At 35.7% G+C, this 20097-nt stretch overlaps 1 protein-coding gene across 3 annotated transcripts in view; it reads right to left on the reverse strand.

Annotated features, from left to right (window-relative positions):
• Positions 1-20097, reverse strand: part of LOC138706003 (sorting nexin-14-like) — a 51845-nt gene that overhangs the window by 20053 nt on the left and 11695 nt on the right. For 2 of the 3 annotated variants that reach the window (XM_069834873.1, XM_069834872.1), the window contains exons 5-12: positions 17072-17316; positions 15333-15537; positions 13195-13309; positions 11173-11328; positions 9393-9517; positions 4938-4996; positions 3421-3456; positions 1747-1891 (exon numbers count right to left, since the gene is read on the reverse strand). In XM_069834873.1, the coding sequence (XP_069690974.1) occupies positions 1747-1891; positions 3421-3456; positions 4938-4996; positions 9393-9517; positions 11173-11328; positions 13195-13309; positions 15333-15537; positions 17072-17316 (1086 nt within the window). The remainder of the gene's footprint in view (positions 1-1746; positions 1892-3420; positions 3457-4937; positions 4997-9392; positions 9518-11172; positions 11329-13194; positions 13310-15332; positions 15538-17071; positions 17317-20097) is intronic. The other variant, XM_069834874.1, reaches the window with a different exon arrangement.

The raw sequence follows: 20097 nt of genomic DNA on the forward strand, positions 1-20097 counted from the left end.
TGATGATAGAGACTGGATTAATCTTGCACAGGATAGGGACCAATGGCGGGCTTATGTGAGGGTGGCAATGAACCTTCGGGTTCCTTAAAAGCCATTTGTAAGTAAGTAAGTTCAATACAAAAAAATTTTGAAAATAAGAAAATAAACATAATTAAAATCCTGTAAAGTCACATCAATACTTGTACTGTGTTTTTTAATTCTGGATCACAAAATAAAAAAATAAATAAAAATTAAGTTTCTCCCTCTCTCATCATCTAATTCCATGCATATTGGCAGTAGCCAATTGTGTCTATGCCTACTTTTTGATGATCATGATAAAGAAACATGTTCTGAGATGATGCACCCATTAGGTCAGATTCTGTTCATATGATAAGGATGACATGAGTAAGAAATTAGGTAGGATGGATGAAGATGTTAATAATGGTGAAATGAACCTGAAGACCAGCACTGAAAGTTACCCAGCATTTGCCCTTAATGGATTGAGGAAAAACCTCGGGGGAAACCAGGTAACTTGTCTCAACCAGGATTCAATCCTGGGTTCACGAGTTTCGTAGTCAGGCACATTGACCACTACTCCAAAGCAGTGAACTCTGTAAAAAAAAAAAGAGAGAGAGAGAGAGAGAGAGAGAGAGAGCTGATATTTGGAGGATATCTTCAAGGAGGTAAGAGTAGTTCACTTCATTGTAAGTCCAGATCAGGTAAACAAAGACAAAAGACGAACACTTTTATCGATTATTATTATTAACATTGTTGTTGTTACCAACTTATCATCATCATCATCATCATCCAAAACATGTATTAGACTAGATAGTCTGTTACAGTTCACATCAGTCCATCTCTTAGCCAGGTGACCAAAGAACCTTCTTTCACAGGAAGCAAACTGCAGAATCTGCAGGATTATTATTATTATTATTATTATTATTATTATTATTATTATTATATTCAATAAACTGAAAATTATTAACATTTGCTTTTTTACATGTAATAATTGTCACTAACTTTAGCATTCCTTTCTAGGAGTAATATGCCAAAGTTGCAGATCCCTCTGCAAACTCAATACATTTTTGTGGTACTTTACATGCATGAAGATGGATCTAGGTTGAACGATGATGATTATTATAACAGGGTGTCTACCGAAAATGTGAAACAAAGATCAGTTACTTTTTAGTTACAATTCATAAACACAATGAAAAAAAACATTAATCACATTTCTGCCAACAGACCTGTTTCGTAAGTTCTCTGATCTTCAATTCAATAGACGCACAGCCAACTTCTCTCTCTGCGTTCTAGACTACATCAAACTCGCACAACCAACCAACCACTGCAACTCAGGCAGAGGTGCCAGGATTAAATAAGTGAAGCACAACAATATGCGTAATTTTGCTGTCAACAACTATTCCAGTCTTTTAAAATTCGTCACATTTCGTTACTTTCATTACCAGTTGCATAAATTAGTTACTTTTTTTTGGTTATTTTTGTTACAGGTAGTTACCCCATTGTAATGACGAATGGTAGCGAAGGAAATGGGAATATTTCGAGAAAATTATTCCCTAACACCATCTCTGTCCACCATATTTTCACCAAAGATTTGAATACAAAATTTCTATGTGAAAGTCAACGATCTAGCAGCTTGGTTAGTAGTAAGCTCCTTAACTTCAAAAACATTAATTCAAACTCTTAAATTCGTCTACTCTGAGGAAGGTTTTCTTTCAAGCTCTACAGTAATTTAACTTGAGCAACTCTCACAAATTCAGTTTCTCCCAGATCCAATGTTGAATCGGTATCATATGCATGTCCTTCAACAGGCTGTGCACGCAGTGCTCCTTTGATTTTGTGCAGTCTGCTACTCAGACGTGCTACTGCTCCGCCCTCAGTCCACTTCTTTGTAGCTCTGTAACACAATGCATCAGTCTGAATGTAAGTGCTATACTACAATTGAGGTTCATTTCACTTGTTTTACTTACTTAAAATAATAATAATAAACTAAATTTCTCAAACAGAAGGTTTGCTTCTTAATTTGCTTTCTACAGTATAAGATAAATTACTACATTTCACAACTAAACAAACAGTCTATTAATCAATAAGAAAACTTAAGAAAAAAAAAGTCCTCTCCCTCTCCCTACTTCTCACTCTCTACCCCCTCTAAATATTTCTCTCTCTCTACCTACCTATCCATCCATCTTTTTTTTTTTTTTTCAATTGTTATTTAATGGCACTGCATCGACTACTACGTTATTTGGGTCAATGGAATTGGTTATAGAGAAATAGTATTTGGCGAGATGAAGCCGAGGATTTACCACAGATTACCTGATATTCGCCTTATGGTTGGGAAAAACCTAGGAAAAACTCAACCATGTAATCAGCCCAAGCAGGAATCGAACCCGTGCTCGACAGCAGCACTGACTTACCAGACACACGCTTCTGTCAACTGAGCTATGCCACTGGCTTCCATTCATTTCTCTCTCTACCTTTCTTTTGCAAAGTCACAATATTCTCACTGCCAGAGTTCTTTAGCTGCACTAATCCATACACATTAACAATGAAAAGTGATATGTTTCCAAACACCATCCTAACTTTCAACTATAAGCTTGCTCAGGAAGCTGTCAATTCAGATACTTTCTACTCACCACCATGTGGTGCTGACAGCAATTCAGCCTATAATTACACTAATATTTTTAGGATATATGGCCTCTACCGTCATTTCGTATTATTTCTTGTGTATTACAATTCAAGAATAAAGTCATCAGCAGTTTTGTGCAATTTTGGCATAAGAACTTCATGTAATCCCACGTTATTGTTACTGGAATAGAAGTCAACAATTCAACCTAACACATCACAAGCTCCAATCACAATTACAGCAACATAGACACTGACATAAAAATACTACACATCCAGCCAAAAAATTAGAAACTTGACACTCTAGAACAATATGAAATTTACAAACGTACAAAAACACACTCACAGCACATTCTGAACACTCAACTTAATTTCAAAAACACACACCATTTTCGACACAATCATGAACACAATCGACAACAACAGGAAATCAAAAGATAGTACTGGTTCTCACTATGTTTTGGGCAATGATGGACACCACGTTGAAACTAGTCAGCCAGGTGATCTTTATAATATTAACAAGTAAAGAAGTTATCGTTAATCAGTGAGAAGTTCTTATGCTAGAAGTGCACACTGTTACTAAGATATGGATTGTTTAATTGAGACACTGGTTTTCAAAAACTGTTATATATCAGCAGCATTAATAGATTAAACATAGTAAAGAGAAAGTATCTTCTTCGGCACTAATATCTAGGACAGGGTAGAAATTCAAGACTAGCATCTAAGGTCACAAAATAAGAGTTATATTTGAATAATTCCATAAAATCTGACATTTCCGAACAACAAATCACAATGGTATATTACCTTCCTTTAGCAGGTGATCCTTGCAGCATTGGGGAACTAAAATATATATATACTTTAGAAGGCAACAAAAGTAAAAAATACACATACAAACATACATTCCAAAACAAATACAGGAAACTCTTTTACTTTCATATTCAAAGTAAATATAGGCCTATTGCAACTTTTTTAACCGACGACGATGATAAATAACACTACAAAAAAGAACAGTATGATTAAAACATGAATATGGCAAAACGAAATGCTGAAATTTGTAATTGAAATTATCTTTTCAGTAATTTTTCTCCACCAGTTCACCTACAATAGACATATTAATTGTAAGGCTGTTCTGTACTGGTATCTCAAATGAGAGTTTTTTTTTTTACTTCATAATTCTGAAAAAAAAATTAGAATAGTTTTTAATTTTAGCACAATCATCCATTAAATATTTATGTAGATAAATCTTGTGATCATCACAAAAATATTTACATTTCTAACTAGCACACTAAATTCCTCAATGAACAGATCCTAAAAACAGAAGATGACAGAAATGAAAACAATACCATACATTCTTTCAAATTTATTCAGTTTATGGGGGGAAAAAATGTAGTCCCTGAATAAATGGATTTAAAAACAGGAATATTTTAGTATATGACTCACAGAAAATTCTGGAAATTTGTAAAGAACACTTTAAAACACTTTAGATGTCTATCACAGTAGAATAATTTCAGGTACAAGAAAGCTTATATAGTTATATGAAGATACAGAACCTCCAGACAATAAAGAAGTTAAATTTATTACTGAAAGCTTATGTAACAACAGAGCACCAGGAGAAGATGGAATTTTGAATAAAGTTCTAAAAAAGGAAGGATCTGCTTTGGCATCTAGATTTTGTCACTTAATTATACATACATCTTGATTACACAACTCATTGCTCATTGTTAATTATACATGTATGGAAGGAACTCTGCAACTGTTCCCAGTGCTTGGAAAGAGTCTGTTGTGCTATCTGCATTTAAATCAGGAGATAAATCAATTGTAACAACTATGAGTACTTCTCTTCTCTCCTTGATTCATCCTATAAAATCTTTCTAAATTGATACTGAAGACATTAGAACCATTCGCGTAGGCTTCCGCAGCCGGTATACGTGGACTGTTGAGAAACTTTTGGGCTTATACCGCGTTGTCTTGGTGCTAGTAGGTGACGTTTCGACCGCTGTGTTGTGGTCATCCTCAGAGCAGTGGATAAGGAAATAGGGTGTGAGCTTGTATATATATATATAGGAGTCTCAATGGGAGAGGATTTCCAATGATAGGTCGTAAGTTTTTCTTCTGGCACATGATTGGTTCTTCGTTGTCCAATCCAGTTCCTCAAATTATTTACTAGATTCAATTCGTAGAAACTTTGAAGTAGATACTGATTGCATCTTATCCATTTACCTGAATCCTCAATTCGATATTGTCAACGGGAGGAAAGACGGGAAAGAATGAAGAGTGAAAATATTATATAATAGATCCCAGTCAAATGATACAATACCAACCTTGAGCCACTTTTATTATAACCACTAGGCAGTCTCTGGCCACACAGCAATGTGTAATACTGCAAACAAAAATGTAACTAATTACATATCACATTAAATATAATTTCGTCTTCCTATATGGTTACCATGTTTCCCATTCGATTCAAGGTCTGTTATCTTCAAATCCAACCAAGAGTGATGGATTTTAAGACAATGAAAATCCTTGTGACATAACTTAATTCTGTAGGAAAATAAAGCTTTCAGGTCCATTCTGTACACATAAAAAATGTACATATGTAAAAGAGCCCTATTCCTGAATAAGAATTAATCTAGATAAAATTACTGACAGTGTTTTCTCCCAGTCTTCTGCTTGAAGACAGATATCTCTACTAGCGCATGAGACTTTAGTGGTTTCTGATGGCTTGAATAAGAAAAAAAAAAAAAAAAAAAAAATAGAATCCATTTACAAACATTGATTGGCTGGTTTGTATCTAATGTTGAGCAATTAATGATAAGATCATTCATTTTTTTGCATTCCAATATTCAGCAGAAAGACTGGGAAACTGAGTAAAAGTTGGACAGCGAAGATGATCTATTTCTGATCTGACAGCTAAAAGAAATAACATTTTTCATACTATATGGTATTAATATTGTAACTGTTTGCATTACTACATGTAGGCCTATTTATACACCGTTTTTCTTAAGTCTGTGAAACATTAAAAAAATTCACTACAAATAAACTATGTAATGGATACGAAATTTTAGTATACTGAAATAGAGACAAACTCACCAAGTTTATTTTACATATTTCACAGATGCTCATTGCACCTCTGCTGATATCGCAGACATCTATGTGATAAGTGATAATGCATAATAATCCCACATGAGTTTCAGCATATCACAGTCAACCAGAGCCACGGCAGTGGTGATACAGTTGAAGATTAGTGGGGAGCAGAGGCACAAAGATAATATCCTTCACAAACCCCAACAAGAAAAAGTCGCAGCGTTAATACCAGAGACTGGGGTGGCCACAGCATTAACACGTCATCTTCTTGTTCTGTGCATCCTATCCTTTGTGACAAATTTTGATTCAGATACCCTCGCACGTGTTTGTGGTAGTGAGCCAGGTAGCCATCTTGTTAAAAGATGTAATCATTACCCTGTCTTCATTCAGATATGGCATCAGCCAGTTTTCCAATACATTCATGTAAATCTGGAATTTTTCATACAATTTCTTGATACTGTTGGAAACAGATGCTGCATTCTGGAATTTTGCTCAAAATCATTGCAGTATAGTCATAATGGACGAGGCTCCTGAGTAGAAATTGCAAAACATAAAACAACTGCTTAGGTTTACTGAACGCCATATTTGCTACTACTGTCTCCTAGTGGCAAACTATGGCAACTATGAGAGTGGGATTTTTCTTTAAAAAAACTTGGAGAGTTTCTCTCTCAATCGGCGTATGAATTATAATCATCCATTGCATAGTTTATTTGTGGTGAATTTCTAAAATGTTTCACAGACTTATGAAAGACAAAATATTAGCAGTAAAAACTAATGCTGGGTAAGCAGAGTAAATCAGCTGGTACAGTCCATTTGTCCTATAAAGAGGAGAAAAACATACATAAACTGTTGCCCAATCCATTTGTGCACTAACCCACTCATACACCATAATGCCCACGATTAGCATGGATAGATCTCTTTTATCTAAATTATTCATTATGATACAGGAGGCAAGTGAAACTTTTGGCCCTTATGTTTCGAAACATATGTTCAAAGCAGAAAATTTAATTGTTGCCACTGCTAAATCAGGAAAATGGGGAAAAAAAGAGCTAAAATTGTGATTGAAGGAGGCCTTCTCTCCATTCTATAAAGACAACTGTGCCCTACTTTCTGATTCGGACCGGTTATAAAGATATGGCATGTCTCCTGGCAAGATCATCAAACTTTTGCAGATTCCTCCTGGAACCACGGGGAAAATTCAACCATTAGACAAATCTTTCTCCAAATATGGAAAGCTCTTTACCATTGACTGACAGAAATCTTGACAACTAGTAAAGACATTCGTTTTGAAGTGTTCAATAGAGACAGCATTTTGAAAATGCAATCTTTTATTCATTTCCAAATTTCCTTCCCCAGGTTCAGGGATATTATTAAATATTCTTGGTTCGCAACAAAATACACTATGGAACGACCTCCCAAGTTCGCAGTTTCAATTAAATTCCGTCTATGGACGAGTATAGAAAAATGTGAACAAGAACAATGTGAAAATATGGTGATAATTTGTTGTGCATTGTGCCAAAAAAATTTGTGTTTCAATCACACGTTAATAAGAGTCACTTGTGCTTCTGCTTTATTCCAGACAAGCAAGAGTGTAGATAAGCAATTGGAGCGGCCAGTGCGATGGTCCTGTGCATGCCCCACCACCCACTCGAGCATCTGGAACTGTTAAGGGATGTCCAACTGCTGCTAACTCGCTGCTCTGACATGACATATTCTTTTTTTTTTTTTTATCCAATGCCACCAGGTTGTCTTTTCGACATTTCTGGTCACATGACATATTCTAGGTTCGACTTTGAAGCTGTCCAGTTAAAACTCGCAGCTAGTTTTTTGTAAGGGAGTTTCTTATAGAATGTAGATGATTTTAACAAAATTTCAAGATAGGTTTCGATATCAGCTCATTGTTAGTTCTCTTGTAAAATATGTTTCAGTTATCCTGCTGATGCTCGGTCACCAGAGACTTGTATGTGAAAACAAGGCATACCACATCCACATTTCCAACCACATGGGAAAAGATCCTTGGACCACCCAAAAAACAGGTGGGCTGAAAATTCAACACTGAGACTGTAACAGATGACTGGACCTTATACTTGATTGAAAGAACCAGAAGAAAAAAAGAAGATAATGATAACGATGAAGATGTTACAATTTTGTAAGTAATCTGAAATTAAGCTACATTTGGTGGTCCAATGGTTATTGTATTTGTTTCTTTGACCCATGTATGAGGGTTCAATCCCTGCCAAGAGCAATAAATTCTTATGATATAGAAAATCCTAAATGCAGCCTACTTCAGATGACGAAATGGAAGTCATGAGCCCCATTCAGTATATTCACTATGGTCAAGACAAAAAGATTGCACAATCGTGTTCATACTGGTACTCTCCAGAAAGAATTTCTTTGTTGTCACTTTTTTTTTTTATTTTATTGGGTTATTTTACGACGCTGTATCAACATCTAGGTTATTTAGCGTCTGAATGAAATGAAGGTGATAATGCAGGTGACATGAGTCCGGAGTCCAGCACCGAAAGTTTCCCAGCATTTGCTTGTATTGGGTTGAAGAAAACTACGGAAAAAACCTCAACCAGGTAACTTGCCCCAACCGGGATTCGAACCCGGGTCACCTGGTTTCGCGGCCAGACGCGCTGACCATTACTCCACAGGTGTGGACCGTTGTCACTTTAGTGAGGACTCTTTTCAAATCTGAAAATATATTATTTTGTAAATCATATCACACTGCATTCATTCTCTACTACAATGTGTATTATGAGGTCATTCCAAAAGTAATGTCTCCTATTTATTTTCATGGGAACTACAACAGATACAGAGATCATAATAACACAGTTAAATAGAGAAAGATTTCAGCTACATACAGTTATTTTTCTACATAATCACCATCATTTGTTATGCATTTTTGCCAGCGATGAACAAGACCCTGTACGCCGTGCTTGTAAAAATCTGAACCAGCAGAGCCAAACCACTTTGTTATAGCTATGATGACAGCATCCTTGTCTGGAAAATGTTGCCCAAGTAGTCCATCTTTCATAGGCTCAAAGAGATAGATAAAGGCTGTAAATCCAGACAATGCGTTGGATGTGGTAGGACAGTCTGACCAAATTTTGCAATGTGCTCTGTGGTCGTGAAACTGGTGTGGGGCCTGGACTTATCATGATGCAAGTGAATGGTTTTCTTCTCTGGCCTGACTTTGGAAATTCAGACTTCCAGCTTAACCAGCGCCTTCTTGTAGCATTCAGAATTGACAGTTTCTCAGGGCTCCAGGGCATCCAAAAGAATCACACCCTGCCTATCCCAAAAGACCGTCATTTTCGCCACTGTTGAAATGCACTATTCATTGCCTCAATGTGCTCACATCCACTGTATGGTCTCCGTACACCTTTAGCAAGCATCGATGGATGTCAGTGGGGCAATTTGTTCAGCAATAAGGAAATCAATAACATATCTGTTTCTTATACACCTCTATGTCAGATGTAATTTTAGTAGACTGTTCTGCTGCCACTATTTGTCGCATGACAACCAAACTAACAGGTCATTAGGTAAAAGTTCAGCCTTTAGTACAATGCCACTAACATCTTGCTCAGACGTTATAGGTCGACACAAAAAAATAGGAGATATTAATTTCAGAACAACCCTCATATTATCAAAAATTTTCACAAACCAAATATATATATAATACTCACATCATCACTTTCATGGAAAAGAGGACAAAGTGTATTTTCCAGCAGACTATAGGCATACTCATAAGCTTGAAATAATGGCGGAGTAGTGCGTAATTTTACAATATTTTCAGCTGGCTCTTGTAAGACTGAAACAAAATAATGCAATAAATTAAAATAATTTAAATATTAGTAAGTATACGAAATTAATTTTATTTACAAAGACTTGTCGTAATAACTTAATATAACATAAAAAGACTTGTTTTCGAGACTTAACTTATTTAAATATTATACTGCATTTACTTGGCTATAGGACCCTCTTTCGGTTACTTGAGACATTCTGGCTTCTCTGTCAGTTGGGTTAAGGTACCACTAAATAATACCTTGAAATTTGTACAGATTGCAAGGATTTGTGAGATGTCATAATGCTGAACTACAGAAAGCAGGCTGGTCATTCTGACAAACCGCCTGTCATATTAAATATTAGAGTGAGACGACAAGACTGCTGACAAGCAGTTAGTCTGCGAGAACCTTCATACACACCAAAAAGGCTCTGCTTGGGTCAGACATTGATACGATCATCTTAACACTGAAACAACTTCCAACTCCAATGCCTTCTCTGTCCACAATCCAGTGAAATGTACCTAACTTCTTTCTACATTATTTTGTAACAATATGTGCCACTGCAAAGTGAATTTAAGCAAAAAAGACTTCATTTTCATTGTTCCTTACAATATCTGCCACGAAACACAATACATCAATGGTTCCATATGGACTGGTATCTTGTCTAGGAACAGAAGACGCAATTTTTAGCAATGCATCTCACATCTGTCTTGGAGCAATTGATCACTGGATTCACATATGAAAAAAAAGGCAGCATTCAATTCCAACTGAACTCATGAACAGTACACCACCAAACATGGTAGCTTAATGGTGTGGGAGCCAAACTTCTCTAGGTGTTGTAAGGGATGTGTAAAAATCCTGTGAACCTTTCATGTCAAATCTGTAACACAGCATTTTCTGCAGAATCATGTCCGTTCAAAGACTCGTAACTATCCCAATCAAGTACTCAGACTTGCCTTTTATCAGCATCATCCACCATGAAATGTCATGGTACTTCAGCAGTCCTAGTAGAATGTTTGATGAAATCTGTCACAGGACAACATAAGAGTTCGCAATGACTCAGATCAGCGTAAAATGAAGTCACAGATGGCTTATAACACTCAAAATTCTTAAATAAGCATTCTTTTCTTGTATTTTTTGCTCTCCTGATGAATAGTGCATTGCAAGATTTAATTAGTTTGGATACTTGCTTTGTAATGCACTGATTTTTTATTCATATGAAAAAGAGCAACATGAATCAAAATGTTCTTTCCAAGACAAGTGTAAATAGAGCAATACATATAGTATAATTATTATCTTTGGTATATTGTAATCCCACAGCGATTGGTGCTCTGTGTAAATGTTCAACACAATAAAGAATCTAAAACGACATGTTACATCTTGAGGAGTTTGTTTGGGTGAATATGGTCAAACAAGGGTCTGTCATTAGTCTAAAAACACTGACAGTGGTGACTTAATTCCGAAAAGTTTGACGTAAATATACCTTTTTATACCATGATTCTGTTAGCCAGTTCCATCACCCAGATTTTTCTTTGGTATAGACATTTTTACGTTAAAAAATGTAATAATTATTTTGTACAAGAATAAGTTCAATTTATACAGTGAACAATAAAACCATACTTTTTTTTTAGTCTCCTATAATACTAATTCATTGGTGAATACCCATAATAGTAGAACCTACCTGCATGCATCTCGGAGACCACCTGCTGTGAGAAGTAAATTCTATCTGGGGACTCTGGACTAAAGTACACTGAGAAAAGATCCCAAGCCTCCTTGTACAGATTTTCCATGTCTTGCTTATTCAGATCTGGTGTTAACATCTTGCGATTAAATTCTTCTGCAAAAGTGTGTATATAATTTAGAATAGCAACACGGCCATTTTGCAAGTATGTTATTCACATTTTGAATGTCTGACAGCGATATTCGAAATATCTGAGTAAAAACTAATACATTTTAACAAGCAGTTCTAATTATATTATATTACATCTCTGCTTATCTTTATTCAGCTTAAACAGCTGTAGTACAGAGCGATCAGATGAGATGTGGACAAGAGTGAAGGGGTTTTCACTGTGTGCTGCTGACACACTTGCAGCAGGAAACGGTGGGATGGCAGAGGCGATGATGCAAGCACGCACGTGTTCGTCCTGGCTTGTGTCAAGGTTAGCGAATCAGTCTCCAAGGCGAGTGACACGAAACAACATAATGGTGTACAATACGGTGTTTTCTTGTGCATTTAAAGTGAAAGTGTGAATAAGTGTAACCTGTATAATGGCTAATCAAATGTTTACTACTAAACATGTATATATATTTATGATTCACATATGTTAACCCAGTCTGCCAGCCAAATATGAAGGCAGCTTGAAACAGTGTAAAAATTCCATCACATACAACAATCCATAATCTTTTTAATAAATTTCAGGCAACAGGAAGTGTTCAGCCTAAGAAACAAAACTAACAGCATAGGTTTCTCAAAGGAGAAACATTAGATGATATTGGTCAGATTGGAACAGTCCCCTAGAAAATCACAAGTACAAATTTCTTTTGGCTCTGTGCAAAAAGTTACTAAATTGTTAAAGTTGCAGCCGAATAAAATAATTAAGACACATGTTCTTTAACTGGGCAATCCTGCATGTAGGCGTGCATTTTGTGAGTGGATGCTGAATAATATTCATAACGGACTAAGAGACCCACATTTAATATTTTTCTCAGACGAGGCATGGTTCCACTTCCATGGTTATGCATGTTCACAGAACAATAGTTATTGGAGTGCTGAGAAATTTAATATCATACGGCTCCATGACGAAAAAATTGGTGTACGGTACACCATGAGCAGAGGAAGAATTGAAGGGCCCATTTTCTTTCGGAATACAGTTGATTCCCTCACATAGGTGCATACCATTCTGATCCCCTTCTTTAGAGAATTAACTGGCAGGAAGCGAAATTTTGCATTCTTCCAAAAAGACTCAGCCACAGCTCATACAGCCGATATTTCGAAGCGAGAAATTGAATGTGTGTTCCAGAAGGACAGAATTATTACTAGGGACTTGTGGCCCACCTTGGTCCCACTGATCTAACTCCCTGCGATTTTTATCTCTGGGATACATTAAAAAATGCTGTATATAAGACAAACCCACGCACAATGGAAAAACTGAAATGTAATATTCGCCACGAAATTAACAGCATTAATCAATCAGAATTACAGCGAGTTATGGGGCATTTCATAAAGAGGTGCCCAAAATGTGTGGATAACAAAGGCAGCCAGTTTCAGCACCTCCATCAATAAAATTAGTAAGTATGACACTTGTTAAAATAGTTACGGAAACTTGCATGGTTGCATCACCACGACTTTACATTGTCTGTTCCCTGCTGCGAGTGTGTCAGCAGCGCACAGTGAAATCCCTGTCACTTCACACCTCATCTGATTGCTCTGTATATGAAGTGTGTACTAAACGCAGAAGAGATGTAATGAAATACACACTTGAATATAAGATCAAATTAAACGAAAGACAAGGTATTAATAAAGTTACTTATCTGAAAAAAAAGAAAAAAAAAGAAAAAAAAAACATGTGGGGGAGAACAGGAGCAATAGGGCATGGGGCAGAAATAAGGGACAGCAATGGTGGTGGCACAATTGATGGGGACAACAATGAAGATGCAGTGGTAAAGGTGAAGACAATGTTGAACAATACATGTTTTCCCTTACCTACATCCAAGCAAAACTGCAAGATATTTACAGAACCCTCTCCTTTCAAGAATTGCATGAATGGGTACAAAAGAGACTGGTCCTTTAGTACACTTGAGAGATCTAATCTCAGAGCCTGTAAAAAAAAAAATTAAAGAGAATATAACATTATACAGTGTGCCAGATCTAAAACCTTACTGCTAAGTAGCATTTCCGCTGTTTTCGGCTATGCTACCAGAGCATCCACCAGTCCCAAAATAGTCTCTTGGACAGACACTCTTCATCACTAAATTGCTATTGTGTGTTTCCAATACCTACCCACTTCACTTGCGAGATTCGGGTTCCGCATATTGCGGATAGATGACAGGACTGCAACCCATTTTCAATTTACACACCACTTTGGCAGGCCATGCTATGCATGATGTGTATCTGTGGAGAGTTATGTTGTGTAGGGTGAGTGTATGTGTAAGTGTTCGTGTAAGTGTAGTGTAGGGAATGGGTGAGGATGATAATGAAGATGAGGAAGAGAGAAGGGGAAATCTGGTACCAGCACTCCTGTCGAATAGTATCAAGGGGGCAGCAAGGCTAATGTCCCTGTCCGATGGATGAATCGCTATCAACAATGGCATATGCCTTCTCTTCATATGCACTGAGGACAGATTTGGAATTTTACTCAGGCACAATCTAGTGATGAGAAGTTGTACCTATCCTACCTATTGCATTAAAAAAAAAAAATTAAGAATGTTGATCCCTGACATCCACACATTTTTTAAATTTGCAAAGGAAATTCCTTATTATCCATTACAATTTCCCTCTTGTTATGGCTTGAATTTCTCAGCATATGTTTTTCTGTAACTGATCCACAGTATGAAGATTTGTCCTATACATTTTCTCTCTAACAAGTTCCCAAAAGTGAAACTCACAAGCAGTTTGATCAAGAAATGAAGGTATCTGCTACAGATTTTTGCTCATTAATCTATAACCGAAGACATCTCCTATTGCCTGCAACTATATTGCGCTGTATATTTGCTGATTGACATCAAGAAATGAGATAACATTAAGATATCACAGGATAAACACAAACTCAAATAATTCTTACAGAAAGGAGTTAAGTTTCCTGCAGGAGATGGCAACCCTCAGTGAGAATTTTTTAGTGATGGTATGATTGAGATGAATATATCTCAGCTTACTGTAACTGAGCAGGAAAAGAAAATGAAATGACTAAGAAGAAACTGCCTACTGAAGGATGCAGTGGAAGGAATTGTGAATGGGGAAAAAAGTTCAGGGTATAAGAAGATAGTGGATTATAGACATTAAGATACATGGATTGTATGTGGAGACTAAAAGGAAGGCGGAAAATAGGGAAGATTTCAGAATGTTGGGTTTGCAGTGAAAGATCTGCCCTTGGGCAAAACATTATGAATGAATGAATGAATGAATGAATAAATACACTTACTAACTGTTCGATAGGTGCAAAGATGGTATGCACAACATTTTTTAGTTCACAAAGTCCCAAATATCCTACAATGCATGATCTAGTTGGAAAAATGTTCGTCAAGCAAGCAAATCTGCACGCAAGATGACAGATTAATAAGCAGAAATATGTGGCCATCCCGAATCCTGGACCTAATCTCTTGTGATGTTTATGTTTAAGGACGTATTATATGGAAAATCTTCATATTTTGGAACAGCTGCAGAAAAACATACATTGAGATTATTTATCCCATAAAAAGAAAGGAAATCCATTGCATATTAAGGAATTTCTCTTGCAGATGTAAAAAAATGTTTGGATGTTAGGAGTCAGTATTTCAACATCATCATCAAGATTGGCAAGTGTTTTTAAATAAAGTTATATTTTTTTTTAATTTTTAATGCAATAATAATTATTAGTAATGATGGGTGACTGTCAAAAATATTTTTTTGTGGCTACCTTGTGGGCCACATAATAGAGATGAGTAATGCAGATGGCAACAAGTGCACTGTACTTAATCATTTATAATAACTGCACTGCTCATGTTTTGAACATTTATCTGTCTAATTTAACATTTTATTCATCTAACAACACTCCAGACACTTTTGCCATAATAAGCTATGGTCAAGACATTATAAAATGTTTTCAGACACTTGAGACTGTTGAGAGTATGACAGTCATTACTTACAGAGCCATGTGAGACAGGTACTGAAGAAACAAATCGTGCTAGGAACTCAACTCTTGTAGGAGGCCGATTAGGGTATTGTGAGAGAGTGTAGTTATCCAACAGCAACAGCAATAGACTGTTCACAATGGCTGGATCTGCTAAAACGTCTGTTATTGGAAGAAGGATCCAGCCACTCAACAGTTCTCGAATCAGAACACTGAAATTCCTGCAAAATATGAGCAGATAATAATTCAAATGCATTGTTAAATTCCATCACTGAAAAGATTTCAAATCAAAAGAATTCCTTACAAGAATCGTTCAAAAAGATTTAGACAGAAGCTGCTATTTTGTTAGTTTCCAAAGCTGAACAATTGACAATGAAATTAAAAGACTGTTTTCAAGTGGTCTCGGTTTAATTGATCCCCATTTTACTTTCTGAGCCTTGTAGAGATATGTACATTTGAAATTGCCATTACATATAGAAGGCTGTAGAGTAGTCAGATTTTGGACTGACATGTTCTCACTCTTTTCTACTAGAGGTCTCCACAGTCGTAATTGTGGTGACATATATTGTAAAAAATTTAAAACAAAGTGCTGTCTGGATGTATGTAGAATTCGTGAACAAATGGATCTTTGCATACAGCAAATCAACTATATTATGGAGTTAATGGTTTTACTTCATCTAATGGAAGATACATACAGAGATTTTTTCCTGCCTGAACTTCATCACTCTCAGCCAGAAGTGATCCCGAATGAAGACTTTAGCCATAAAAATGAAGAAGTCATGCTTTCAAAAAAGAAATTCACAGTAAAAAAAAAATGTGCATGTGTGCGTGTATATGTATGTATGTTTTATTTTTATTTTTTATTATTATTATTATTATTATTATTATTATTATTATCCACATTTCTTGGCATACAAATTGATAATATGTTAAATTGGAAATATCATATTAAAGAAATTATCCCCAAACTAAATTCAGCATGTTTTGCTATTAGATCTATGCAAGAGATAGTAAATATCAATACCTTAAAAACAATATACTTTGCATTCTTTCACTCGATAATGAGTTTTGGAATAATATTCTGGGAAAATTTTACAGATAGTAATAGTATATTCCTACTACAAAAAAAAAGAGTAATTAGAATATCAGTAAGTACTAAATCTAGGGAATCGTACACGACCATTTAAAAAAAACAACTACAAATAATGCCCATGGCTTGTCAATACATATATTTTTTTCATTAATAAACTTCCTCGTATGTGTCAAACACCTGGCATTAGAAAACAACAACTCTTTGTATGAAGTGATAGCAGTTAAGGTTTTGAAAGTTCATAATTTGAAGTTATATTAGTATAGAGAAATCTGTCCCCAGATCATTATTTCACATTAATAACTAATGAAGGATCTTCATAATAGTTATTTATGCAACAAGTGGATAATCTTGATGATTGTGGCATGAGTGAATGTTCACTATTGTTCGTATGACAATTTTCACGAGTGTCATAATAAGATTATCCACGAGTTGGATACAACATTTTATGGCATCTTAGCATTATAAATTGTAGGAAAGAAATTATGAAAGAAATTCAATTCGGGACCCATAGCTGACAAATTGGCTTCATATGTTCATATCAATTAGTTCCGCCTGGCATTGACATTGAGTAAAGAATGGATGACCTTGCAGGTTATGTTACAGATATTACAAAAGTGATACAAAATTGTTAAAGATAATTTTGCTCGTGATTCCAAACTCACTTGCAATGCAGCTGACTAGATGGGAGCAATTGTGGGAGTAAGAGTGTTGTGATCTGACGTAAATATGATAGTTCGTTGTCTCTATTCCTGGCAGCTGGATGTAACCTCGGTCCTAGATATTGAAGGGCAGCTCTGTCCAATGGTACTCGCTGTCTACTGGACAGTCGCAGAGCACCCAGATAATCATCCAAATGACTCAGTCCAGCAGGAACCAACTTATTTATAATTAAATGAGCCAAATCTACCTGTAGCAAAATGAAATACCATACAAAAGAATAAAACAAATGCTGCAATACTGTAGCAATGTTCAGATATATATTATAACTGAACATGATTGCCTTGCTGCCCATAAGCATAGGCTCAACATTTATAAAATGCCTCAGTGTATACTGTGCAAAGGTCCAAACTCAAGCATGAACAGAAATCATCTACAGTAGAATCCCTCTTAACCAGCACCAAAGGGACCAGGCTAGTTTCGGATACAAGATTTTGCTATACCGGTATAAAAAAAAAAAAAAAAAAAAAAAAAAAGTTCGTATTTCATGGTGCCGAATGTTGAAATTGCAACCATACTTTTCTATCACTTGTTCATAACTGAATAAACATAAGAACTGTGTGCATTTTTTCTTATAAAAATACATCACACAACACAAATAACACACTAATTCTAAGTTCGAATATTCACTGAAAATGAAAGTCCGTGCAAACTTCCTAATGTGGCAACACTGACGGCCTGAACACAACTAAATAAACATAAAAACTGTGTGAATTTTCTTTATTAAAACACATCCTCACTGAAAATGATCGTACGAACATACTGCGGAGAAATTTTAATTACTTCACCTTTCATAAACAACACAGAATATGTCCAAAACCAAGCTCTCAGACGCATTACTGGTGGAATCAAAACAACGCCAATAGATTCTATGAGATTCCTCACTAATATTAACAGCATCAAAATGACAATAGAAGAAAAAGCACTGATTTAATATGAAAAACTTATCAGATTACCAGGTAACAATTGGCATTCATACAGTCCTCTTTGTAGATTGAAAACTCAAAAAAGTTTCATATCCATTGTTCAAGAATTAAAACAGAAAATCAATATCCCGAATTTAAAAGAAAACTTACAAATTAAACCAAACCCTTTAACTCTATTAAATATAGAATATAATCTACATTTAACAGAAGAAATACTGAAATCAGAAGTAAACACTGAAATACTGAAACAATTGTCTTTAGAGACAATTAATATTAGGTACCCTCCACAAAACTGGCTTCATTTATACACCGACGGATCCTTGATCTCCAGAGAACAAGGTGCCGGTGCAGGTGTTACATGCTGTCTCTTTTCACTTTATAGATCTCTTGGATATGGAACAACAAGTTTTGATGGTGAAATCATTGCAATAAGTGAATGTCTCAGGAATCTTCTATGCCACATCAATAAATTTAGGAATGCAGTTATATTGTCAGACTCCAAAGCAGCTATTCTATCAATCGTCTCTAAACACACACCTTCATCTCAAACAGCAGAAATAACTAAAATGCTCTCTCAATTATTATCACTCAATAAAAGAATTGTATTCCAATGGATACCATCCCATTGTGGAATCCTGGGAAACGAGAATGCGGATGCTTTAGCAAAGAAGGGCAGCACTGCTACTTACAGACCTGTTACTAAATCTACGTATTACTCTGTAAAGAGATTTATTAAATCTACATACTTAGACTTCAACAAACAAAATTTGATAACTCAATCCCAAGGGAAAAAATGGAACTCTCTGCATCAAAATCCACAGTTAATTCCCGATTTACCACGAAAATCGTCTGTAGCTGCATTTAGATTGGCAACAGGCCATGATTGTTTGGCCAAATACCTGCATAGAATTGGAATATATCAGTCCCCTAACTGCCCATTGTGCAACTCAAACCAAGAAATGGATTCGGAACACCTCAAAATCTGTGCTTCAGTGGCTAGTCATGATAATATCTTTGAAAAATATTGGAGTGCAAGAGGTCAAATGACTTTATTGTCAAACGCCTGGCATTAGAAAACAACAACAACTTTCTAATGTGGCAAAACTGACGACCCAGACTGTGGCAATCTGGCAGATTTGAACTATTTTTCGCCAACCAAAAGTGCCATTATTTTGATATTGCCAGTTATTTGGGTGCTGGTTACGAGGGATTTTACTGTACTTCAGTGTAAAGTCAATACCAAAACTGAGTGAAATATCAACACAAATATCAAAATACTAAGTACTGGAATGATAGAAGAATAACAACAATAAACAATAACAAACACCAGAAGCAGGATACCAAAATTACTTTCGGAAAAATAAAAAAGCAACGTTTAATTCAATTATTATGATTGCCTTAGCAAAGTATCCCCTTTTATAGATAACGCATTAAAATGCTTTCCCTCTTTAATAAAGTCTGCTCAACTTCATCAAGTGCAGTGGGCATTTAAAGAAGTCATCAAACTGCACATGAGGATGTTATACAAACTATACTACCCAAAGAGGTGGATCTACATTATATCATAAAGACTTTGATTAATGAAGAATGAGTAATATTGGAAGGATAAAAAAGCACCCTGAACACCATCTTTGTCCACAACGAACTGGTTGCGGTTTGAACTCAGATGTCCAGCATGAAAGACTTGCACTAGCAACTTAGCTAACAGTGTGATCAAAAACATATATACAGGCATTATTTTGTGAACTTAACATTGAACACCATCTTTATCCACCACGAACTGGCTGCGGTTTGAACTCAGATATCAAGCATGAAAGACTTGTACTAGCAGCTCAGCTAACAGTATGATTAAAAACATATATACAGGCATTATTTTGTGAAATTAACACTGAACACCATCTTTATCCTCCACGAACTAGATGCGGTTTGAACTCAGATGTCCAGCACGAAAGACTTGCACTAGCAACTCGTCTAACAGTATGATCAAAAACATATATACAGGCATTATTTTGTGAAATTAACATTAAAAAAAAATAAATAATTTC

The sequence above is a fragment of the Periplaneta americana genome, chromosome 9 (genome assembly GCF_040183065.1).
Source record: "Periplaneta americana isolate PAMFEO1 chromosome 9, P.americana_PAMFEO1_priV1, whole genome shotgun sequence".
Classification (NCBI taxonomy): domain Eukaryota; kingdom Metazoa; phylum Arthropoda; class Insecta; order Blattodea; family Blattidae; genus Periplaneta; species Periplaneta americana.